The sequence below is a fragment of the Salminus brasiliensis genome, chromosome 4, assembly GCF_030463535.1.
Source record: "Salminus brasiliensis chromosome 4, fSalBra1.hap2, whole genome shotgun sequence".
Taxonomy (NCBI): domain Eukaryota; kingdom Metazoa; phylum Chordata; class Actinopteri; order Characiformes; family Bryconidae; genus Salminus; species Salminus brasiliensis.
In genome coordinates this window covers 28,456,314-28,482,188 of record NC_132881.1, presented here as the reverse complement: position 1 = coordinate 28,482,188, position 25,875 = coordinate 28,456,314, and the positions used below count along the sequence as shown (strand labels likewise).

General features: G+C 39.9%; 2 protein-coding genes across 4 annotated transcripts; one reads left to right on the top strand and one right to left on the bottom strand.

Annotated features, from left to right (window-relative positions):
* Positions 1 to 3,276: 3,276 nt before the first annotated feature.
* mat1a (methionine adenosyltransferase 1A) lies at positions 3,277 to 10,710 on the bottom strand. Of its 2 annotated transcripts, XM_072676891.1 has the most exons (9): positions 10,420 to 10,710; positions 8,504 to 8,581; positions 8,005 to 8,127; positions 7,808 to 7,920; positions 7,580 to 7,723; positions 6,754 to 6,972; positions 6,473 to 6,655; positions 6,167 to 6,300; positions 3,277 to 4,695 (listed from the first exon to the last, which is right to left on the bottom strand). In XM_072676891.1, the coding sequence occupies exons 1-9, from the start codon at positions 10,493 to 10,495 to the stop codon at positions 4,593 to 4,595; spliced, it is 1,173 nt and encodes a 390-aa protein (XP_072532992.1). In that variant the 5' UTR covers positions 10,496 to 10,710; the 3' UTR covers positions 3,277 to 4,592. The 2 variants fall into 2 exon arrangements, with proteins under 2 accessions (XP_072532992.1, XP_072532991.1); XM_072676890.1 differs by having other exon boundaries at positions 7,808 to 8,127.
* A 9,720-nt stretch (positions 10,711 to 20,430) lies between these two features.
* Positions 20,431 to 24,250, top strand: selenou1a (selenoprotein U 1a). 2 transcript variants are annotated; one of them, XM_072676888.1, is made up of 7 exons: positions 20,431 to 20,556; positions 21,306 to 21,696; positions 22,531 to 22,710; positions 22,792 to 22,883; positions 22,975 to 23,115; positions 23,255 to 23,419; positions 23,610 to 24,250. In XM_072676888.1, exons 1-7 carry the CDS (start codon positions 20,470 to 20,472, stop codon positions 23,703 to 23,705), a joined length of 1,152 nt encoding a protein of 383 aa, XP_072532989.1. In that variant the 5' UTR covers positions 20,431 to 20,469; the 3' UTR covers positions 23,706 to 24,250. The 2 variants fall into 2 exon arrangements, with proteins under 2 accessions (XP_072532989.1, XP_072532990.1); XM_072676889.1 differs by lacking the exon at positions 21,306 to 21,696 and having other exon boundaries at positions 20,473 to 20,556.
* Positions 24,251 to 25,875: the final 1,625 nt, after the last annotated feature.

The window sequence follows — 25,875 nt, the reverse complement described above, 5'->3', positions numbered from 1 at the left end:
CTATCAACTCCTGATTTTTATTCAGTGGTATTGATTGGAACCAAGGGTCAAAATGTTAATCATAAGAATTTGGCCGTTTAATTAAATATCCCAAACCACTAGTGAATCTGTAGGTCTTCTCAGTGAATGTGTAAGGTAAACTATGGTAAAATAAGCTCCCCAGACAAAATAGTGACAAAAAGTGTCACTATTTCAGGCTCCTGCAGATGGCGGATCATAAACACCAGTGAACACTTCTGGGGTGTGCGACGGGATTCATAGATTGAGAGGAGGAGGCACAGTGCAGTGAATGTCTCATTCAATGTGTTGCAAAATGCTATAGTGTGAAGGAAGTAGCTGAATTTACAGGGGTATCAAAGCATACGGACATACGGGTCTTCCAGCAGTGGCAAAAATTAGGATTAGGATATTCGCTTCTGAGTTGTGGCCAAAAAAATAAGCTGACAGACCGGGACTGCTGGCATGTTTCACGGCTTGTAAATGATGAATTGTTTCTAGAAGTCAACGCAGGCTTTCTCAAGTAATTTCTAAAAGAACACACTTCAGGAAATGGGCATACCATCAACATATAGAGTGGAACACCAGAGGCTTTTGTTCACTTCAACGAGAAGTTCCTATAGACCGCGATTTATGAGGCTGCTGGTAGACCTGTATGACCTTATGCTTCGATACCCCTGTAAATTCAGCTACTTCCTTCACACTATGGCCTTAAGCACACCCAAATGCAATCACTTCTCATTAACATCTGCTTTGTGACCCTTTTTCTATCCATTAAACAAGACATTTACATTTCACTGTACCACCTATTCTCAATCTAAGAATCCTGCTTTTGCAGGAGCTAACTAATTGTTTTTTTTGTTTGTTTTTTTGTTTGTCTGTGGAGATTTTTTTTTTACCGTGATTAACATTTACAAATAACGACGAAGACAACAGATTCGCTAGTGGTTTAGAATAGTAAATGAAAAGGCTATATTCCTATGTTTGACATTGTGAGCTTTGGTTTCAGCCACCACCCTGAGCTTTTCAACACATCTTAACTATGAATTTGGAAATGGCTTGAAGTTACTTTTAAAAGCCCACAAAAGCCCCCTTTGCGACAGACTCTTATTTTCATAAAGCTAGGCCTTTTGTTTTAACAACAAGGTTTGCAGCAGGACTGCAAGTTTGTTAAGCTATATGTTTCAAATGGATGGATGGATATTCTTTATTATGCTCTTAACCTTTATGTTTATAGTTGATTTAAGTGCCCTTAAACATACAGTAAAGAAACTACGTTCTGTGGATGTATTCATAGTACATATTAGGTGCATTGTTTGCTCCTTGTTATTAAGAGTTATGTGTTTATCACCCAGTCCAAGTCCAAGTCTAGAATCATACATGGTTTAATATATTTTTTTTCTTTAATTATTATTTTCTTATCTACTTGTTTGGATCTCTAGTCTACTCCTCAGGAAATTGTTACAACACCAGCTTGGAGTCAGTGTTTTTAATAATAAATGAGTACTTTAGATATGTTGGAACTTTTAAAGAGTTTTCGAGTTTTGATTAGCTAAATTTATGACATGAGTGAAAGTTTTACAGTGAAATTTACGTTTGCTTGTTACGTAACAAGTATATTTGTTATTTGTAACCAGCAGGCTTCGGGACTGCGTCTGATCCGATTGAATGAATCATCCTTTCCTGTCTGCTTTTCTCAATAAAAAAAGAAAAGGAAGCTCCATTAAACTATTCAGGCGCAGCCCCAAGCATTGAGCTTGATTTGCAAACTGTTTAAATGGAGCCCGTATGGTGTTCACATTCCATGTGGCAATTTGCAAAGACTTAGGAGCTGCATTACCTCCAAGATCCTGATTTGGATGGGTCTTCTCAGCAAAGGGAGGTGATGTGGAGCATCACCTTTTACCTTGATTTACCAATGAGGACTTTTGATGACATGACTGGCTATTGGTTAACTTAGTCCAGTCTCAGAGGTATTGCTTAAACTCACACAGTATCCCAGAACATTCCTACTCAATCGAGAGTGATGACGCATGCAAAACACTCGCAAACCAACAGCAAGTACAAACGTACGGCCACAGTGTACAAGTGCAAAGACCCCACAGTATCCTCTCACCAAAAAAGCCTCTCCCATAGGCAGATGTGCTGGCTGGCAAAAAGCACCTTTCTGTGCCTTTATTTTTTCATTAAACCAAAGACTAAAGTGGATCCTGTAGAAATCAAAAGATGAGTTTGATTGTATTGTATATTTGCCTTGAGTTGTAAAAGAAAGAAATAAGAAATAAAGCAAATTCCTATATGACCATGCTGGCTCTGATCAGTTTTTTAGTTTGATTGTTGGCATGTTTTCATGAGATCTTTTTGGATATGCAGTTTATCCTAATAAACCCCTACTCTGGAATTGCCTGGAAGTATATTTTTACAAATGAAAGGCCCTAAATGGCATTCAGTTGTCCTAGATGTGCTTTATTTTGAAAGGTATGAATGTCTTCAGACACCCTGCACATACTGTATCAACACTCTTGTAGTGTTGTTCAAATTATTTATGCTAAATCTACACTTTGTAATGATTGGTGAGTGAGTTAATGAGTGTATTTTTCTCAGTTTATGGTTACCGCTCAATACCGCTCATTAAATTGGTTCTGTTGCATCCAGTAGAACTTATTTGTAGCACAACCAGAAAAAGGCTTATTTGGTAAAAACAAAAACTTTGTCCTGTGTCATAATAACCACCCCAAGGTGAGTAGCTCCTCCCACTAGCTGTGCAAAAGGCAGCCACAGGTCAAAATTGTCAGGTTGGGGAGTGCGTTTTTTTGGGGGGGCCAAAGATAAGACTGCGGACAGTAGAACATCAAAATGTGTGGCATCATGAGCATATATTGATCATGATTTTGAGAGAGAGAGAGAGAGAGAGAGAGGTGTAGTAGAAGTAAAGAACTTCTGGAAAAGACTTCCACAGTTAAGTTTAGATTCTTTTATTTGAAACAGGTTTTTTTTTTTTTTTTTTTTTGGAAAGGAACAGCAATATACTAAGCATTTTGGATGTTTACATTAGAAAGTGAGTTCCTACTACATAAAATAAATCAACTGTATTTTATTTATAGTACATTATATACCATATTCTAGAGATATAGCTATTCTCACAGCTACAAATACAATGTTGATAGTATACAGTGTTTGCATAATGTCCTGATCTATGTTTGTTCTGTTGAAGCTTACTCTTAGCTTGAGATATAGATACAGCCTTGACCATTAAAACAAATGTAAGAACAAATGATATTTTGTTCAATAGTTTTTAATTATTCACAATTATTTACATGATCACATCACAAATTTCTGAGAAAAATTTCTTGGACTGAATGTGTGTGACGAGAACAAGGATGACCTCAGTTTTTTTTTGTTTCGTTAAAGTAGCACCTTTTGGAGAATGCTTGGACATCATACAGCTGAGACATAGCAATCTTACTGTGGCTGACACACTCCTCAGTCTTACAGCATGGTTTTGGGGTTTAGTTGATAATTCACACGCACACGTACACACACTGGCCTCTGGTGAATACACCGCAGTGGATCTATACATGTAAACAGGAAGGCATCATTCACTCATGCGATCAGTGTAGCTCTACCTCCATTACACCATTCTCATAACATTCATGCCATACAGAGGGTATAAAAAGCAAAGTTCATAAGAAATAAGGCACACAAATCATTCTTTATGGTGTACGCCTCCTGCAACGTTTACGCATCAAAAATAGCTTCTCTAATGCAAAGCTTACAGTGGTCCACCAATTCACGCCCACTCTTCACAGCATTGTATTTTGGAATCCATAGATCCATATATTACAAACTAAATTTACACAAAAAAGAGAGAGAGAAAGAATTAAAAGAAAGAGGGATCATCAAACAAACATTACCAAACCCTGTCCAGAAGTCCAGAAGAAGCCGTTCTTTTGGGTGCTGATGATAAATAAAGAGAACAACTGAAGACGGAAAAGCTGTAGCCGAGTCAAATAAACTACGGCTGGAAGGAGAAAGACTAATATTTGTGATTCGTGACCATTTGTAACAGGTTTTATTTAACATCTCTATAATTCCAGTGATTCAAAAACGTGACCTAACTGCTGATCTGAATGTGTGAGCTACAAGAAGATACACATGTGGGAACTGGCTGCAGCACCAAAAGTTAAGACTTAAGGCCAAGGATTTGACATTTATTCCCATCATTTTTCAAAATATTTACGTTAATTTGTGCCTGACACTCTGAGTTAGAGCCGGTAATGCAATAAATCGTTCCCTGATAAGCCCAGCGCACAAGGTGAATGTACTCCCACATGGTGGGTGAAAAGAAAGCTTAAGACCATTATTTGCTCAGTATGTTAAGATGCATCAGGTTGTGAAGGTAATGTGTGTTAAGGCACTTTCAGACAGATTCCTACATACATCAGAAATGTGTCATTTGTTATGGGTGATGCACTTCAGACAAAAGTAATAGCGTCCAAATGTGCAGATGGGGAAAAGGAGACAGAGGGACAGAAGCACAGAAGCAGGCGAGATGTTGTCGTCTCATAGAAGCATTTCTACCACCTTGCACAGCTTTAAAACTTCAGGTTCTTGGGCTGCTCCCAGGAAAAATCAGAGCGGCCAAAGTGGCCGTAGCAGGCTGTGCTCTGGTAAATCGGCTTCTTCAGCTTCAGGTCCCTGTAAACACAAATAATTTATCACTGTTTCATATGTGATTTCATTTCTCTAGACAGCAAATATGCAAAATCGTGTGCAGGAGTGCAATGCAATGTTATAGGTGTGTATATGTTTGAGAATTTCTTGGTAAAAGTTAGTAAATTTTCTTCTATACACTAATACAATGGTTTTACAAGGTATAACTGAAGTGTAGAAAGTATATTCTTTTACTATACTAAATATGTGACTGAGAAGCAGCTTCATGGCCAGGTGTGGCCTGTTTCTACAGTATTTCTTGACAAATATAGAAAAGGTCTGAAAGTAATTTTAAGTGTTGGGTTGCATTTGGAAGCTGTTAAAGGGAACTCTCCATATGTGGTCTAAAGAGACTACATTGTGAAAGTCTACAATCAAGAGACACGTTCAAGAAGGCAATTACAGAAAGTTACAAATCACTGGAAACACTCAAGAACAAAAAGGCCAGATAAACCTGGCCAATTTTGGAACAAGATTCTTTTAAATTGATGAAACTGAGAAACAGAGGAGAAGAGTTTGATCTGGTAAACATGGTGAAGGCAGTGTTATGGCAATAAAACTGGGTAAATGGTGCCTATCGATGAGCAGGATGAGTTTTGACGTGTAGAGAGTTCTTTATAATATAATTCAAATGCTGCAAAACCAGATGGCGCTTCACAGTAGAGGTGGAGAAAGACTGAAAACATAGAAAAGCAAACCAAGAGCTTCTCAAGGCAAAGAAAAACGTTTTTAGTTTTCTCTATGATTTCAACCCCACTGCTCTGAACACCGTGTAAATACTTCTGCATGAATAGACCAATGGAAATGCTTTAAATTACTCGGAATAAACTCTTATTTTACCTGGACTTCCATTCAAAGTTAAGGGCATTTTTGCATTCTCCTGTGAGTCACTATTTTGGAGATATATGTTTTCCATTGGACAGTGACAGACCATATGTCACAATATGTAAAAATGGTTGTAATTCTTAATGGTTAATGCAATACTTTTGTTAAGTCTATACTTTCAAAACCCATTGTAGTGGTGTGCTGATGATAAAAACACACTGGACCTCACACTGGACCTCACTGTATAACCTTTCAATGAATCTTCTTGCTTTTGATATTTGGGTGAATTGTTTGAGCATATTCAAATTCATGATGTCTGCTGAAAGCTCATGCACCATACCTATGAGCTCAAACACACAGATTTAGCTTGTATTTGTTTTTTTAAGTGATTAAAAATTTTGATTTAATGTGTTTAAATTTTTCACAGGGACAGTTTGTTTTATTTAATTTCATAAATGCAAGAATCACCTAACCTATTTGTATTTTTTTTAAATGGGGTAAAATTAGCTTTGCAAGCTCTCGAAAGTCTGGATTTATCTGGTTTAACATTGATTAGTTCAGGCCAATAAGTACAGAGAAAGCTTGTTTTCTGAATTTGAGCCATGTAGAACACAACAACATCCATGTTTACCTAACAATGACACCAGGTCGGAGGTCAAAGTTCTTGTTGACAATCTGAAGTAGTTCTTTCTCTGTCTTCTCGGAAGAGCCGTAGGTAAAGAGTGAGATAGACAGGGGGTGGGCCACTCCAATAGCATATGATACCTGAACAACAAGAGAAAAAATACAGCACTTTTATCTAAATGCCTGATCATGTAGTAGATCATGAACATCAGTACGCTCAAATGTCAACAGAGGTCCATCAAAAATACAACCAGAGCACAGCACAAGGAGAACACACACAACACAGTCTCTTGAGTCTCTCGAGTACTCTCACCTGCACCAGCACTCTCTTGCACAGCTTGGCCTTAACCAAAGACTTGGCCACCCAGCGGGCAGCGTAGGCTGCAGAGCGATCCACCTTAGTGTAGTCCTTCCCAGAGAAGGCCCCACCGCCATGAGCACCCCATCCACCATATGTATCCACAATGATCTTTCTTCCAGTGACTCCAGCATCTCCCTGGAAGACAAAGTAGATGAGTCTCCTGGTGGAACTAAGTCTCAATGGGCAATTCAATTATTCTGCAAAACCAAATAATACAATACAATGAAGCTCACCTGAGGCCCTCCAATGACAAAGCGGCCACTGGGCTGCAAATGATATACAGTCTTGTCATCGAGATACTTGGCTGGCACCACAGCCTTGATGACCTTCTCTAATAGGATCCGTTTCTGCTCCTCCAGAGAGATGAGATCATCGTGCTGGACTGAGATGACCACAGTATGCACACGCAGTGGGATCACAGCTCCATTCTCCTGCTTGTAGTGTACAGTGACCTGCAAACACGAACAACCAGAAGAGGGTGCTTGCTCAATCATTTGATGTTTACCATTCTTATTAAGAGATTGGTGTTCTCAGAGTGTAGCAGGGATAATAGAAGAGGGAGAATCTGCATTGGAACCTATAGGGACACTGCTGAACCCTACCAGCCACTTGGGGGCCATGTGCCACAAATGGTAAACCCCTCAAGCATTTCTGGGTCTCCAACATGAAAGTGTTAAGAACTCCAAAATAGCAAGAAGGTTTCATCTTCCAGAGAGGATGTCATCTTGGGTTGCTGGTATGTTGTAAAGGCCAGGCTGAAACTGACAAGTAGACAGCAGCGTCCAGCTGTGGGGGCCATGGCCTCTGAGCGTCACAGTTAGGGTCATTTTTATCTCAAGGCATAAAAAAAAGCTGCTGCCAAGGCTTGTCAACTTGCTCAGTAGGGAGCCATTGGTCAACACCAATGTGCTGTGAAGACCACAACAACTGAGATGTTGTTGAAACTCATGGTCAGCTTCTGTCAGGAACTTGAATCCTGGACATTTGAGCCTTGCATAGGCTAGAAACATGATGTTCTGCCAATAATGCAGAATCACCTGCTTTAATTTTTTTCCGAACCTGTGTTTTTGAGTCTGGACGGAGCCACGGAATGGTGCCATCACGACGGAGTTCAGCCATCTTGGAGTTAAGTTTGTGGGCAAGGACGATGGTTAGGGGCATGCACTCCTCTGTCTCATCAGTGGCATAACCAAACATCAGACCCTGCCAAAAAGTAAGACACAGTCCAGTTAATTCACAGTTCTCAGTTGATTGGTCTCACTTTTACCTTCTCTACTGAGTAATTACCTGGTCTCCAGCTCCAATGTCCTCCTCATGCCTGTCAATGTGGACTCCCTGAGCAATATCAGGAGACTGCTGCTCCAGAGCCACCAAGACATTGCAGGTCTTATAGTCAAAACCTGAGAGTAGAGGGTGTAAGAGTGGATTTTTATTTTTTAATTCTGAAAAAGGCCTAGAAATGTCATTTGTCTGGGTGTCCTTACCTTTATCAGAGTTATCATAACCAATATGTTTGATGGTGTCTCTTACAACCTTCTGGTAGTCCACATTGGCCCGGGATGTGATCTCACCACACAGAAGCACCATACCAGTCTTACATACAGTCTCTATATAATTAAACACAAGGCCAACATAAAGAAATCAATGTTTGCTGCTGAACAATGTCTACTGCTGTCCAAAAATGTAGAGCAAGTAAAGATATTGGTTTTTGACTTATAGGGGTGAAGACATTCTGGACGTTTAAGGATGGAGTTTTAGAGATAAACATTCAGTCTAATCATTGGTAATTTTACCTAGAACCATAGTCATGTCGGACTAGTAGGTAGATGTAATAAGCTAACCAGTGGGTCTGAGAGGACTGAGAAATAAAACATTAAAAATGTATTATATTACAGATTACAGATTACCTGCCTAAAACTGTAATGTGCAACAAGTAACTATAACTTAATTATCACATTAAAGTGATGTCCATTATAAACTTACCACAGGCCACCTTGGCATCAGGGTCCTGGCTCAAATGTGCATCAAGTACAGCATCACTGATCTGGTCACAAATCTTGTCTGTGCACAGGAGGAAAATAAAAATTGAATTGAATTAATGTAACTAAAGAGATTGCAGAGATATAATGGAGGGTTTTAGCATTAGATTTTGCATTTAACTGATGAAACCAAGCAGCAGGTATTGCCAAGTAATGACTACTTTTTTATAGGCAACTAGATATGCCATGGTAGCACATTAGTTAAATTCATGTATTTAGTACATGGAAGTTATCAATGAAGGTATTTAACTGCTCTGCAATTCAACTTCCCCCAGTTTCCCTATTACATACTAATGTTTATAAGTAACTACTGAATAATGCAAAGTGTTATTCTTAGGTTATAGGAAAAATAAAAGGGAACCTGGACCTGAAAGCATCATCTGATCATTTAAAGGAATACACAAAACGGCATGGTTATTATATACTACAGAAATGGCAGAAAAACAGACACAAACACATTGATTATTAAACTGAAATATTAAACCAAAGATACTCTAAACCTGCCTCACTTAAATCCCTGGGTCTTTTATACTCCGGGGCTGTAAAATGTAGCTTTTGTCACACAAAACTGTCCCAGTAAAAAGTCACAGACGAGCGACACTGGAGGACAATACCCTGGGTTTTTTCGCTCTCCACCCCATTCTGCACTGAGGCAACACCTTACATGAGTTACATCAGAACCAACAACAATAACAAGCCTCTTTGACCTCAAAGGCCTGACCATTTGTTCAGTGGACTCAGACAGCTGTGCTGCATGTCTGAAATTGAACCAAAAAGATTATTTATGGATTGTGTATCCCCCCTCCCCCAAAAACAGTGACCATCACCCTGCCTTATTGATTCAGGGTCAGAGGTTTACTGCAAAAGCAAAAGTCAACAAGACTTATATCTAATATTTCTCATTTTGAGGCAGTTTGAGGTTGAGATTATATATCTGTCAGTATATTGAGGTAAATTCATAATACAATCACAAAATGGAAAATATTAGATACATATTGTATATAAACTAGATTTGAGATGATTTTACCTGCCAATATATCATTTGTTTTGTTCAGCCGAGGTGGATATCAATCACTTTGCCCCTGCTTTAAGTGTGCTGGCCTTGCAGCATTGAGGCAACAGCAGATAAGAAATGTGAAGTCTGGCAAATTCCCACACAAGACTGCAAAAACCCGCAGAAAAGTGTTTTCTCAGTAAACATCTAGCAAACGTCAATGCCAGGTTTGATTCTGAGGCAGGCTGAAATGCTCAGTTGTGCAAATCTGACATGGAGGACATGCTATTGTAGAAGGTGCTACTCGTATCAGGAGTAACGATATTTTCAGAAGTTCAGTAGGACTTTCGGATAGTCTTTCCATAGCGCAATGTAATGCGACACTGGACATTTGTGAGTAATGTAGTAGTACTCACTGAATGAAATGCCAGCTGAGTGTGTGATAGAGTGAATGTGTTTTCACTTCAAGCATGAACCACCTGTCTTGGTCTGCTTCCGAAAGCAGCCACATGCTGCCATGGTCTTTCAGCACAATATGGCAACATAGGTTTCTTAGTAGTTACAGTTGAACACTGGTCCTCCTCAATACAGTATCTTCCACAGATTTAACCCAGAATACTTCTGTCATGGAGTGGTGGATCAATCACTACTGTCCCACTCAGCAGACTCAAGCCTTTCAGCAAGTACTTGCTGGGGCAGGCAGAGTGCTGTGTCAGCAGCTTGCTGTTTGGAATTGCATGTATGAATCTGCACAGCTTAAGGAAATCTTAAACTTGCAGACAGAGACCATTCGACCATTCGAAAAAAAAAAAATAGGCAAGGAGATCAGAAGCTTGGGCAAAGCAGAAGTCAAGACCAAGACTCACCCGGATGTCCTTCTCCCACGGACTCTGATGTGAACATGAAGGAACCATCATCATGAAAGTCATTCAGTCCTTCCATATTTGCAGGATCACGCTGAGAGCTCAGAACCTCACTAGAAACCAAATTATCTTCTAAAGAACTTCTAAATGGTTTCAGGTTGCAGCTAAAGTGGATCAGGATTGCAGTGTTCTTTATATTCCTCACAGGCTGGATGAAAAACTTCAGAGGGGGAATGAGCGGAGAGAGTCAGAGACAGAGAGAGAGAGACAGAGAGAGAGAGATTTACAGTCAGATCACTGATTATCAACAGCTCTCTAACCAAACATGCTCCTATATATGGCCCGGAGAAGCGCGCATGCACACACACACACATACACATGCATACACATACACATATGCGTCATGTGAACCAGTGGGGCTGACCATTCCAGGGGGAGTTGTTGGAGGGAGGGGATTCAAAGTTTTAGAAGCACTCTGTTAACCCCTTCACTTCTTACAATAGTGCAGGGATGAGCAATACTAGGGTATGTGGACATAGCATAGTGAGACCTGACCACTGAGGTTCAGTGTGTCACTCGAATCTTGTGCCAGTTCTTATGAAATGTTGCTTCAAACGGAAAACGGCTGATTAATGTTAATTGAGAGTTTTGGTGTGTCTAGATTTCACATTTCTGCACACATAACACCTGCTGGTAACTTACATAACAACATTTAACTGTGACAGAGAGACTTGATGTCAAATGGGAACAACCAGGGGGGTGGATAGTGTAGGGGGGGTTGAGGTGGACCAGCTTTTTGTTCATTTGATTGGAAGACAGTGTTGACCATGTGTGTTTGGCAGAATTCAGTAAAGAAGAGCAGTGTAAAAATGGTTTTCAGTGACAGGTTTGGTGTAAGCAATGGCGAGCTTGTTGATGCTTATGCATCTATAAATACATGTCATTGAAAGGCTTATGGTTTAAGATATCCATATAGCCAGTCGATGCAACATTGAAACCAAAGCTACAACATGCAAGCACGCCTTGCTGGACTGCACCCACCTTCAGGTAAACACTGCAGCATGTACTACTAAGCTCATGATCATGCTAATAGTGAAGAAGCCATGCGTATACTGTCACAGGACACGTGGCACAACAGGGGCACAATGCATCAGTGGGCAGCTCAGACTTTTGAGCTCACCAGTGTTACATAATAATAATTCACACACAACACAAACAGTGAGTGGGTAGCTACACACCTCCCTGTATTCACTGCAAACATTGCAAAGAAAGTGAGGGAAATAACAGCTAATAATTTGATTTACTGTCTGTGTCTAACACAGCTGTCCATGGGGGTAAGGGTATATCTTTCAGAGCCATGCCTGTGAGAAGGGAGGGAGGATTTTGCAATTTCTAACTTGAGCTTAAAGCACTGTCTTGAGATTAGTTGCAGATTTCAGTAAAACATTGGCTATGATTTCAACCTGATGTGTGATGTGCAACTTTCTTGTAACAGGTTTAGGTGAAAGGGGCCCTTGGCATAGTTGAAGAATGGGACACATGTTCGGCACATGGGACTGATATACCGTCAACCTCAAACACTAATGCGTCCTCCTTAAAAAAAAAAAGCAAAAGAAACTGGCATAACCGAAACAGGGCTGGAAAACGGCCCAATCATATTGGGAAAACCCCAAAACTGTTTCATAACATCCTTGACTCACTACTCGCTTTAGACCCTGAAAATCTAAGCCCAGCCTACTAGAAAAAGCCATGGTGAAAACTGGCAAAACGGATGAATATGGTGTTGTTGATAATTAAAGGCAGCACATAACCACCAGACTTAATAACTGCTACTTATAGGCGTGTTATGTGAACCAGACCCTGTGACCACACAGAAGAGGAGCTCAAAGGCAAAAAGCAAGCGCTAGCTGATGCTGGTTTTTACCATCTCTTCTTTCCATTGTCCGTGCCCTTGAAAACAAACTGGATGACCTCAGCTGACCACCAAACTGGATCTAAACATGCATCAGAAGGCAAAGTACCTGATTTAGTAGCTTATTTTTTAAACTAAGACTCGAGAAAGCTAAACTGGGGAAGCAAGCACGTGGAGGAAAGGCTATAAGCAAACCCAGCTACAATCACTTCAGCTTGCTAACAGCACATCGCTCTCGGAGAACACAATGAGATCCTCTGGGTAGCAACACTGGGTAATATGGTAAGACTACATACATAATTACAATTACAGTGTTTTTGTTACTATGGTATAATGTGCTGATTCTGTGATCCAGATGAAGTGCAGTATTCCAGCTAATATAAGCAGAGCATACACTCTCCAGAAAAGAAAAATTAGCATGCTGCATTATGAGGCAAAATAACAGGGTTGTAAACAGATTTGTAAAATGGCATCTGAAAATGTTTTGTCCCAATCAAACTCACATACTTGCATTTATACATTAAATAACATGTATAATAACCCAATAAATGTGTAATATGGCACCTTTATATACTGTACCTGAAAGGAAAGCAGATATATGAATAATTAAACTGAGTGCTAAACTAAAATTTTCAGATGAACTCTGCAGCAGAAACTGTAACATCAAATATATTAATATGGGTTGGGTTATGATAGGATGTGTCCATGTGTCAGATGGAGTCAGAAGTAGTTACCAGCCACCACACAACACCTTTCACAAGACTTACAATACTTTTGGTAGTGGACCAATGGTTGTTGAAAGCAGTGCGTTAAAAAGACCTTGTCCGCCACTGACGTGCCCAAAGCAGTACAGCGGTACTCTTTGGACTTTAGTTCAGTGGCACAAAATGACACCGCTCTGCTACTCTGACCCTGGAATGGTACATCGCTATTTGCCTTGGCATCAAACGTATACATAAAACATTCATCCCTGCCACTGAGTAACACCAGCAACGCTGAAATAATAGGTGGGTGGAAAACTGGACGCTAAAAGAAGAAGTTAATGACTGACAGAAGCAAATTTTTCTACAACAGACAAAATTGCTCTGAGTAGAAAGATAACCATATCAGTGCTTCGGCCTTGCCAATATTTCACTTGCTTAACTGTTGACAAGAAGTATGACTGCTGGACTGGTGAAGGTGCACGGAGTGTGCATTGTGTCATTGTGCTTTAGGTGTGCTCATGTAGAATTTGGAGTGTATCTCCAAATATAAGATATTTAGGTTTAGATTTGCTGCACTGACAGGGCTATTTGTGTATTTTAGTGTATTTGCTATTATTTGGGAACATGCTCACTTCACGTTGCAAAAAAAGTCAACAGAAAAGAAAACAGCTGTGTCTAAACTCCCTGAAAAAGTGTGATCTCAGCTTTGGTAAACTCTGGTCAACAGACATGATGAGGCTGGAGGATAATACAAAGTGCAACATTTCCTTGAACTCTAACCTGGAGAGATAGGGGACCTCAGAAAACTCTGAGGAAGGTTGAACAGAAAGGTGAGACACAGGGCTATATTAATCACCTGGATTTTTTTTCCTGGAAAGTAAAAGTATTTGTTATGAGAATTAATTTCTATTTAATGAACACATTTGAAATATACTAAAAGTATGCTATTGCTGAGGCACACTACAGTAAATCATGTTATTTTCCTGGTGAATAAAATAATGTGTGATTGACAGGGGCCCCTAAAAATGATTAATTGAGTATTTTGGCAGAACTGTTGTGAAGAGTTGTGTTGTCCAGTGTAAAAAAGATTCATGGGCCCAAAAACCCTGGCAGTGTCCCTGCTCATATTGTGTCAGGTTACGTTGTTGGCTTTGAGTGTTTGGATAGCTTGAGCATGGTGGCCTACGTTTGGATGCGCATTTTTAAAATTAAATGCTTCATTTAAGATATCAGATTGGTATAGTTCGATACTCAATTTTTCAATACTGGCATCGCTACTGGAAAAAAGTGATATAGCCTCTGTTCTCTGTTTATTTAAGGTAAATTGCAGGTTTTTAGGTCCCAGCTAGCATTACTACTGGTCATTACAAGCAATCTTCACTACATAGGATGAGATAAACCTAGAAATGGACAAATGGTGAACACTTGTCCCATGTTTCTGAAGTTCAAGGCTGGTTATGACAGTCCTGCGCAGCTTGCAGACCAAAAAACAGCTTAATCCTGCCTTTCTGTTACTGTTTATTACGTGTTTAAGGCTGTGCAAAGAGATGTGCTCTGTGAGCAGATTTCACCACTGCTTTTCAATTACGTAAGATACGAAACATCTATCCAGTTACATAAAAACAGTGAAATCAGTTATTCTCTGATGCTTGGCATAATGCTATGGTAAATAGTCTCACTGTTCAACGTATCTGGGTGTCCATGCAATAGGCCACCGAGCTGCCAGAGGAGTGTAGTGCAACGGCCAATGGCAAATCTGATACTGTGCCCTCGAGGAGGTGGGGCACTTCTTCTTACAGCTGATAGGCTATTATACCAAACACTCCCCTAAAACAGGGCTTGGCCACAAAAACCCAGGAATGATCCAGCAGGATGGGGCTGATCTAATCAGCGGGTTGTGGTGTGAACCAAACAGCTGGAGCATGACAGGCTTCCTAAACCTGGCCTGAAAAGTGAGATCCATATTATGATAAACGAGACACACTTCTAACCTCTCATTCTCTTTCAACTTCTATGCTCCAGATAGATACTGAGTAGAAAACAACCAGGTTTCGGTCATTCCAACAGCATCGCACAGGATTACTGTGTGTAACAGAACACACACAGTATTAAACTGACCCAGCATCACTCAGTTAAATGAATAACCCAACAGGCTGAGTTGTAGCATAGTTATCCTAATACATAGTTCTTTTTATTTGTGTTGTTTTGGTTTGTTAATCATTTTTACTTTCAACATTATGGATTCTATTAATTTTTTTCTAATAAAACCACCTACTTGGATGTCTAAAAGAAAGAAAAACACTCTTTAATATTGATGCTATTCTAACTTGTTTCCTTCACGAGAAGATGACAGAAGATTGATCAATAACTACAGAAAAAACAAAACACATAAAGCCTTTAGCATTAAGAAACAGACTTTACCCAGAATAATATACCAAACATATACCACAGAACAGTGATGCTCTAATAGCTAAATAGCTTAATATTCAGCTATACATTTTGGGGATAAAAGCTAATCGGCTACAATCTATTCAGCTTGCTAACAACACATTGCTCTGAGAGAAGACAACGAGAGGACAGCAGCACTATCTGGTAAGACTAAATACATAATTATAATTACAGTGTTTTTGTTACTATGGTATAATATGCTGATTGTGAGATCTAGGGCTTTAACCAGAGTAATATACCAAACATTAGGAGAAAAACAGTGATGCCCTAATAGCTTAATAGCCTAATATTCAGCTATAAACCCATGACAAATATCATGGGCCACAGTTATCAACTACCAGCAACTCTAAAGTAAGACAGTGTAAAAATAAAAAAAACAACACCACCACTTTATAACAATCCCGTATTAGTGAATCAGTCACACATTAGCAGTTCAGATGTGTAGGTTTTTTATACTTTTTTGACTTGAAATAAAAGACGTGTTTGTGGGTTTGCTGTCCTGTAACAGTAAGTGGTACACAAAACTCTTCATTCAGAAATAACCCAGTAAAATGACAGACTCAGCTCAGCATTTTAGTAAAAAAAAACAACAACCCAGCAGTTTCTAAACTGTATGATTTCACCCATAAATGTCAGCTTGAAGTAGATCTGTCTAGATCTCTATATTACCCCTGAATAGGTAATGGGTTGCAGTATGTGAAATGAACTCCAGGCCAAGTTAGAAGACTGTAATGGGATGTTAACTTAGACATACAAATGGGGAAATCCTTCTTGTGTGATGGAATTAGGTCACATCACCGATGTCCTAATGCCAGACCAAAAGGATTTTCCATGTGTGTAGGACTTGATTCGAATGTAGTTCAGCTAACAGGGTGGTGCTGCTGTTTACCTGCCTGTTTTAATTTTTATTTTTGACCTTCAGCAACATAATCCTGCTCTGGAGAATCTTTTGAAAACATTGGGACTCTGAAAATGTGATATTTTTTCCTTCAGGAGAATAGAAATTTTGCCCGTAATTCTTTATATCATGTTCAATCTGACAGCATTAAGGAATACAGTAGAGGGAAGAACAAACGTAGATTGGTTTTAATTTTTCAAAGGCAAATAAATGAACATAGAAAACCTCATCAACCTATTTTTCCGTGCTGCTTATAGCAGGGCATGGGTAGGAGAAGGTCAAGTTTGGCAAATGCTGGGAAACTGAGCGAATGCAGAATGCAGAAAGCAGAAGGCGTCCCGTGACGGCTCGGTAGCCCGCTGGAATGCAGCAGCAGCTGCAGACTGGGGTGGGGTGTCAGTGCTGCCCCCTCTCAGCACATTCCTCTTTGCAGTGGCCGGCAGCAGCCTCCTGATTCTCAGACCTTGCTCCCTAAAAATAACAATTTGCCTCAAAAATGGGCCCTGCCTCTAATATTACACCATATTACCATATTGCACAGTTGTGGTCTGATCATGTGTGGTGCATTAAAGACTGCTTGCTCAAGAACAAAACAAGGGATAATGCAAATGCATGGACCCTGCAAACCCAGTAAAACAATCAGAAAAGCAATCACTGCTGAGTTACAGTGCCAAGCTTCTTACTTTGAATCTGGAGGCATATTGCAGAAAACTGCAAAATCACCTTAAACCTCATGTTAAATATGAATTTCCGCAAATTCATAATAAAGTACAATTGAATGTTTTGTCCCTCAGCATGTGGAAACCCTGTAAGGAAACTGGTAAAAAAAAAAGAACATACACTCACCCAGCACTTTATTAGAAACACTATACTGAGCAGGGCCTACTTTTGCACAGAAAACAGCCTCAGTTCTTCGTGGCATGGATTTCACCTGATGTTGAAGACCATCCTTTGACATTCTGGTCTATGTTGACAAGAATGCATTACACAATTAATGCAGATTTTTCAGGAGCATGTTCATGTTGCAGTGCTCCTGATCTACCACATTCCAAAGAGTGTTCTATTGAATTCAGACCCAGTGACTGGAAAGGCCACTGAAGAACACTGAAGGCATTGTCATCTTCATGAAACCAGTTTTAGAGATGTTTGCTTTGCGACAGTGCATTATCATGCTGGAAGTAGCCATTACTCAAATGGCTCTAGCATTCAAGCGATGATTGGTATTAATGAGCCCAAAATGTGCCCTATTACACCACCTCCACCAGCCTGGACTGTTGAAACAAGGCAGGTTGGGTTCATGAAGTTATGTTGTTGACACCAAATTCTGACACTGACCTGAAGAATCGAGATTCTTTAGAGCAGGCTATGTTTTCTCCTGTGCCCACTGCAGCCTCAGCTTTCTATTCTTGGCTGACAGAAGTGGAAATCGATGGGTTCTTCTGTTGCCTGAAGGTGTGACATGATGTTCATTTTAAGATGCTTTTCTGCTCCCCAAAACTGTACAGAGTGGTTATCTGAGTTACTGAAACTTTCCTGGCAGTGCCATTCTGTTCAGAACTGCTGCTAACTGAATGTATTTTCTGTTTATTACACCATTCCGAGTTAACTTGCACAGTGTCCACTATGGTGGACATACAGCTCTGGAAAAAATGAAGAAACCACTTTTTTTTTTTTATTTTTATTTGCATCTCTATGTGTACGGCAACCATTTTATTCCAGACATTTCATCAAACAAAGCTGAGTTAACTGAATTTGCATCCTGTGAATGGCATAGCGTCACCCAACAGCAACATGAAAGACTAGTGGAGAAAGCTGTGACTGACAGTGAATGTTTTTACCACAGTAATTTTTGAATTAAAATATTAGTACTGTGTTGTTTAAATTTGAATAATAACTTGTTTATAATTATTATAGTAATTTCTTTGCATTATTTGTTGTCATTTCTACAATTAAATGCTTTAAATAGCAATATTTTTGGGGGAATTTATGGGATATGTTGTCCATTGTTACAACGCAAATGTTTATTTACCCAGACACATTGCCTATAAATAGTAAAACCAAAGAAACTGATAATGTAGGTTGATTTTTTTCATGCCTTGCAAAATGTACTACAAACTAACAGAGAAACATCTCCTGAACCTACTGTGTTGCTGAACAATCATTTTCAATTGTCTTTATTAATATTTGTTATCTGAAATATTACATCATTCATCCAATAATGGCAGATAGCAGTGGACATGACCATGTGACCTCTGTTCTACACAATCTTCGAGTTTTTAAATTACTATTTGGTCAAATGAAACTAAATGGTCAGAATTGAAGTGAAAAAATATAACTTATTTACTAGACACGCTGCAGTACGGGCGCAATGGATTCCGCTCACGGTTTCTGTTGTTTCTGACTTTTCCTTCACAGCAAACTACAGAACGGCGCTGAAAGTGTTAGTTGTGTTTCGTCTAACAAACTGAAGACTGTCTGGTGCAGAACACAGGTTTTCAGCTGTTGATCTGTCAAGATGAATAGCTGTTATTAGAGCTTTTTACAAACTGCACACAGCTCTCAACTGTAATTCTCATGTCCAGCACAACCCCTAAGGGCATCTCATCAGTGTGAGTTACACACACATTTCATTATGATGACAAAACCTCATAATGGCGTACATATTTGTTAGTGACAGTTTTAAACAAAATTACTCCCCCTCCCTTATCTCTGGAGTACCAAGCCTGATACACATCATATTCATTTTGATGACATGAACATGTCTTGATGTGTAGATGTTACCTTCAAATTCATTGCATTGTAGCACTTCTACAGAGAAGAATTTTGTACAACATCCTTCCCTATAACAGTATAACATAAATAATATATAAAACATAATTTGAAGACATGTCTTAATTACACATTTCATTATTGGTTCTATAGCGGAGATGTATGTTGAGGGTAGCAGTATTTATCTTTAAGAGTTAAACAGTTTAAACAGTTGCCGTCCCTGCTGAAAGTATAGGAACAGCAGGCCCCTGTATGGGAAGTTTTGTCTTCAGGTTTCATGTTTACCCCCATATGGATGCCCACCAGGGTAAGTGATAGGACCAGGAGGGGTTAAACATGGCCCCCATCTGAGCTGTACACTGCATACAGAGCCTAGATAAGACCAATGTGAGACTAGGGTGGGCTGTAACAACCAGGCTCATTTGGGAAGCCCAACTAAGTATGTACAAACCCACTCAATGTCCATGGGTCCGTAGGTTCCACCTGGAATCCACCTGGCCATCCTCACTATTTCTGACATTTACATCCAGACGTGTTAAACAATGCTGAACATGACATCCCTTGTTTGAACCCACCAATTTTTCAAGTGATCATTATTAAACATGTGTCGGAAGGGTGTTTTCTGCCAGGTGTGTGCTGCTAGATTGATTTGAATAATTAATAACTCAATAAATTTGATGTCTATCTGGCTTATTATTCCAGAGATGAGGTGTGTTTTGGGGGGTGGGGGTGGGGGGTTGGGTAAGTAGTGAGGGGGATCTGGGGGGGATCATAGTTTTGGCAGGTGTCAAAATTGCCAAGGATTGCCAAGATCCTACTCCCCCTGTTGAAGGTATCAATAAAATACATGCATAGCTAACATCTTCCTGCATTTGCAGTGCAGTGCTTTCTTCTGGTGAGGGTTTGTCATCATAATAAAATGGGTGTGTAACTCACACCGGACTTCAGTTCTTGTTCAGGATATTTAGTTCACAGTTGAATTCTTTCTTTTTAGAATATGTGAACATCTCAGAACGACAGGCACTGATGAGAAAGCTGGCATTTGGCAGAGATGCCCTTAGGGGTTGTGCTGGACATGAGAATTACAGTTGAGAGCTGTGTGCAGTTTGTAAAAAGCTCTAATAACAGCTATTCATCTTGACAGATCAACAGCTGAAAACCTGTGTTCTGCACCAGCAGTCAACCCAGACAGTCTTCAGTTTGTTAGAGGAAACACAGCTAACTCTTTCAGCGCCGGTCTGTAGTTTGCTGGGAGGGGGGGTCAGATTCTGACGGGCAGATCCGTGCGATAGCGTCGCCTGGGCTTCGACAGGCCGTGCTCGATGTTTCTGAAATCGACACGTCGCTCCTGCGTATCTTTACATAACTGTCTGGAGATTAGGGGACACGTTCTGCGGCCGCTCGGAACTGTGAGTATTTTACACTGTACCTTCGTGTGGTCTCGGTGAGGATCATGAAGGGTCTCTCTCTCTCTCTCTCTCTCTCTCGCTTTCAGCTACAATTTAATGCGATCTGTCTGAGCTGGTTCTTCACTGTCTAAACTGGACTTTGCTCGCTAGCTTAGCCCGGGCGCTGACTGTCTGCAGTGCAGGATAGGAGGCAAGGCAAACGTTTTACAAACGTACTTGAGGAGAAGAAGACAGGCTCTGTAGGCTGTGCGTTTGCCTCCTCTGCGTTATTCTGCGTTATGCTGCTGTTTAGTGCGGAGGCTTGTGAAAGTGCTCACTGTAACGCTGCGTAAAGGTAGTGCTACGTTAGAGGTCGCTAAACCAGTCAGGTGGCTTGTCCCTATTTTCGCCTGCATTCCTACAAAAAAAGAGATGAACTAAACAACATGTAAAAACTACAAACGCAAAAGCACAACTGTGTTATTAATTAAAAAATGTGAATCTGAAGGAAAAGGGGAAATGTGCACATCAGGCTAACGTTAGCTAGATGCAGCGCGGTGTTGTTTATTTGTAGCCGCTCAAACTCTGATTTCATTGCACCCTCTAATGACTATAATTTAATAATTACATGGAAAATGTAATTCCTCTTTATTCATAAGAAAGATGAAGTCCACAGAGCCCCCCCCCCCCCCCCCTCCCTCAGAGGTTTACACTAGTATATGTGGAATAGTTAACCTCGTGTCTAAGGGCCATTCTTCTTTCCTTTCCAGTGCTTTCCCCTCAGTCAGCTTTCCCTGACTGAAAGTAAGTGGCTAAACCCAGGGTGGATGGCCTTTATACAAGCCCAGCTCAAACGAATAGCTCAGCCCTTTGGAAGAGGTGGCTGTATCTCTCATGTCAGTAATGCAGTTCAGCCCAGAGTGGTCCCACCCAGAGGGCTCCACTGGTCTGCAGGTCCAGGCCAAGATAAGAAAACTCACTTAAACCACACATTAGTCCAACCAAAATATGGGGCACGTGACATCTTACGATACCAGCCATGCTTAAGACCACCAGTGCCCTGTGCTTGTGTCAGCAAGGACATCACTCGTGCATTGTCAACAAATCAGCAACCTACTGTGAGGGGCACGAAAAGCCAGCTCACCATCCCTGAATCAAAAGGTACTGCCTGTCCTACAGTCCTTCCTCCACATGTGTTTGATTTAGGCACTAGTGCTGATAGTGTGGATTTGCAGATGTATGTGAGAGGATGTGACAGGGGTTGAAACCATTTCCACCAGTTGAGATTTGTTGAAGTATCTTTAAAAGTGTGGGATCGCTGTTTTCCTAACCATTTTTAATAATAATATAACAATTTGTTGGAGGATACTTGTGTAAAATTTTGTGATGCTACGAATTATACAATTTCACAGCTTTGGGCCATTTTTAGAAAGATTCTGAGATTTTATTATCTTGAGAAATATGTTTTAGAAATAAAAGTATAATAATAGAAATAAGGCAGAATCATATCATTATTGGTTGGAAAATACTGCCAACATTTGATAGATATTTATATTTACTAAACAAGGTCATGGTACTCCCAATTTTAACATTTAATAAATGTTAGTTAATATGCATCAGCATCAACAGAAATTCAAATGTTGGTGCAACACCAAGTACATTGTTTAATAATTGTAAGTGTATTACCTAACTGTAAAAATTAATAAATAAAATAAATAAAAAATAAATAAATAAATTATTGCTATTAAATAAAAGTGCTATTTAAGAGAAGTGTTTCCAAACCTTTGAACGATTCCCAAAGTCAGTCCTGATGACCCCACGCTATGTTTTTTTTTTCTCTCCCTCATTCACACACTTTTATTAAACTCTTTAGCCAATTAACTGGTTCAGATATTCTGGATCAGGTGCATTGGAGCATGGGTTCACTAGGACAGACTTTGGGGGCTACTGGTGTAAACATTTATGTAAGCCTCTCTTTCTGTCATCCCACTGCAGAGTCATTACCAGCCTTGGAGGGGGAAACATTCACCATGGGCATGTGGTCCCTGGGGCTTGGGGCTGTAGGTGCTGCCATTGCAGGCATAATTCTTGCCAACACAGATTTATTTCTGACCAGGCCTCAACACGCCACTGTAGAGTATCTGGAGGATGCTGACCTCAAAACCACTCTAGGAGGTAACAGGGAATTCCGTTAACGAGTGCTTATTTATTATCAAATGAGTGTTTTCTGATATATTGATTTTAATTGCCGTTCAGATGAGAAGACATTTAAAGCTAGAACTCTATGGGAGACGTCTGGGGCAGTGATCATGGCTGTACGGCGGCCTGGATGATTTTTGTGCAGAGAGGTAATCTTGACACGCTCTCCTGTATTTCCGCTCAGAGAAGATACACTTTACACTTTCTCGTCGCTGATTGACTGGTGCTGTGTCTCTGCAGGAGGCCTCTGAGCTGTCCTCTCTGAAGCCCCAGCTGGACCAGCTTGGGGTCCCTCTGTATGCTGTTGTCAAAGAAGACGTTGGTACAGAGATTCAGGATTTCAGACCCCACTTCGCTGGGGATGTTTTCCTGGATGAAAAGGTTAGGAATCCTGACGCTTTAAATATTTCTACAGAATCCTGTATGAGGAAGAATCCCACGCTGTCACGTGAAGAAATGCTTTGTAGGTCTGGAAATAAAGAAATTGTGTGCTCACTCAACTATTTACATTTATTCACAGCAAACCTTCTATGGACCACACCAGAGAAAGATGGGTGGCCTTGGCTTCGTTCGTCTAGGGGTCTGGCAGAACTTCGTTAGAGCTTGGAAGTCAGGTTACCAGGGAAACATGAATGGAGAGGGCTTCATCCTGGGTGGGGTATTTGTCATAGGATCTGGCAAGCAGGTAAGTTACATTGATTAAATAATGCAGCTGTATGATGAGGAAAATAAATGATAAAATGATATTTGATCTGAGATGACCGCAGAAGTAATTCTCAATTAAATAATTAATTTCAATTTATTTTCACTCTGAAAAATGACTACTTCCAATGTATGTTCTTCATATAAGTGTTTTTATTTTCTGCTGTTTGTAGGGAATTCTTTTAGAGCACCGGGAGAAGCAGTTTGGTGACAAAGTCAACACTGGGTCTGTTTTGGAGGCAGCTAAGAAAATAGTGGTGGAGAAATAATTAGATTTGTATGCTTATTGATCTAGACCAAGTTTCCAAGATGGAACAAAATGGTAATAAATGTTGAAAAAAAAAATCTTTTTTTTTTAAATAGAAAGACAATTTAGAACCGATAGAAGAAGTATTTACACATTACACCTCATTTTCTTCTTTACTAATGTGAATATAAAGAAAAGCTCAGGTTCTGCAGGTACTATAGCATGTTGGAGACTGAGGCACGCAGTGTTTTCCTGTTTAATAATAGCCAGTCAGGTACTACCTAGATTGTACTGTTTGCTACACTGTTGTTTTTGCACTTAGAAATGGCTGTGTTGCATTGTGCAATTCCCAATATGCTAAATCAGGTAAACCATTGGCTCTCTGCTGCTGGACTGATGCTCCGGCCTGTGTGTGTTTTAATGATAGTCTGACTCAAAACTCCTCAGTGAGAGAGCAGATTTGAAGCATAACACATTCTTTCCTCCTTATCAGTTCTTGGTTAGTGGACAGCCAATGGCCCTGGACCAGCTGGAGTTTGCCGATGGCAATAAAAAGCAATCTACAAACCTGTTGTACTGAGTTTTCTTTTTATTTGTAATACAAATACCAGTAATGTGTTAAGACTGTAGGAAAGATGTGAGGAGCATTTATGTCTTGTTGCATCATTAATTCAGTTCTGTTGAATTTCCATTTCAGTGGGAAAAACAGACGGTCACTTTTTTAAATGAGCAGTATTCACTAATTCAGTCTAAATGATTGATTTATTGTCTGTCTATGCTTCATTTTTAAAATTGTACAGTGCTGGGGAAAAGTTTTGCCTCCTACCTGATTTCTCCTTTAAAAGAAATTATTATAAAGTGTTGTTGATTTAAGATGTTAATGAGTGAAACTTGGTGCCAGCAAAGCATTGGAAAGCTAGACAAAGATTTCAAAGCCCTTCCAGCGTACAATTTTTCCCTGTCCAAAAAACCAGTTAGGGGGAACTGTGGAAGTCACTGTATAATCTAGAAGATCAAGAACACATATTGTATGTTGGCCAGAAAGAAAAGCGAATCCAAAATAAAATGCATATATTCGTTTTTTTGCTAAGTGTTATCTGGGGTATAAATAGTAAGTATTTGACTGATTTGATAGAGGTACTCAAATGTGATCCATTTACATGTAGCTACATTCTCCTTTTATGGTGGGCACCTGGAAAAACAATAAAGCATTGCTTCAGTTGACTGGATTACGTCACCGCAGCGGTTCACAGGTGTCTTACCTGGTTAGTGTTAGTAGACATATAGTAGATGCTCTTATCTATACGAAAGTGCTTCGCCTTTTGGAACAGTGTTTTTAATCTAATCACCCAAGTTGCTTAACAGGATTCCCGCGGTGATGCTTTCTTTGGTCTACCTAATGCTAGGTGCTTAGTCTTTTAGCCTTACTTCTGTATTCTCATATAGTAGCTGTTGCATTTAGCCTTTAAATGCTTTTTAGTTCCTAGTGAACTCTAGTCTGAAACAGTCCAATTTGTTTTTGAAGGAACCGATGTTGACAAGATGGTAAAAGTCGGTTAGCTAGAGTTAGCTTTTAGCCTAGCACGGATACTCCTTTGCTTCTCTGGTTTATGCTTCATTGCACTGCATTTGTTCACATAGCAATTCCCATTACTTAAACCTTACATTCCCATAACTAGCCATTCCGTGTCATAGCTTTATGGCTTTCACTAGTACGTGGTATGTAAACAGCTATGTCAGATTAGAGGGCCTAAATAAAATCAGTCAAGACTGTTAAGAAACAACACCGCAAATGTTGTCACAGACTCGACCTCATCTGACACCAGTTAAAGCGCCTATGATTTGGGATGCAGTTATGGGCCAGAACTAATAAAAATGCACTTGAGTAAACTCATTGGGCATTATCCAAGTCGTGTCCATATTTTGTATGATACATGATTACTGTAATTATCATGACAGGCCAAGTGTTTGAGGTCACAGTAAGTTTTCTATTCCAGAGAACCTTTAAGTTCAGTCATTTAGCTTTAAATGTCGCATTTGCCAAATGTGTTTACTGTTGCTATCTACCTAACTTCACATACTACAGTTATTGCTCCATGAATATCAGAAAACTCTGAACAGAAATATTAATCATGTTTAGTATCTGAAGTGCATTAAAAGGCAATTGCAGTGCCCCTCAACACTGACAAAAA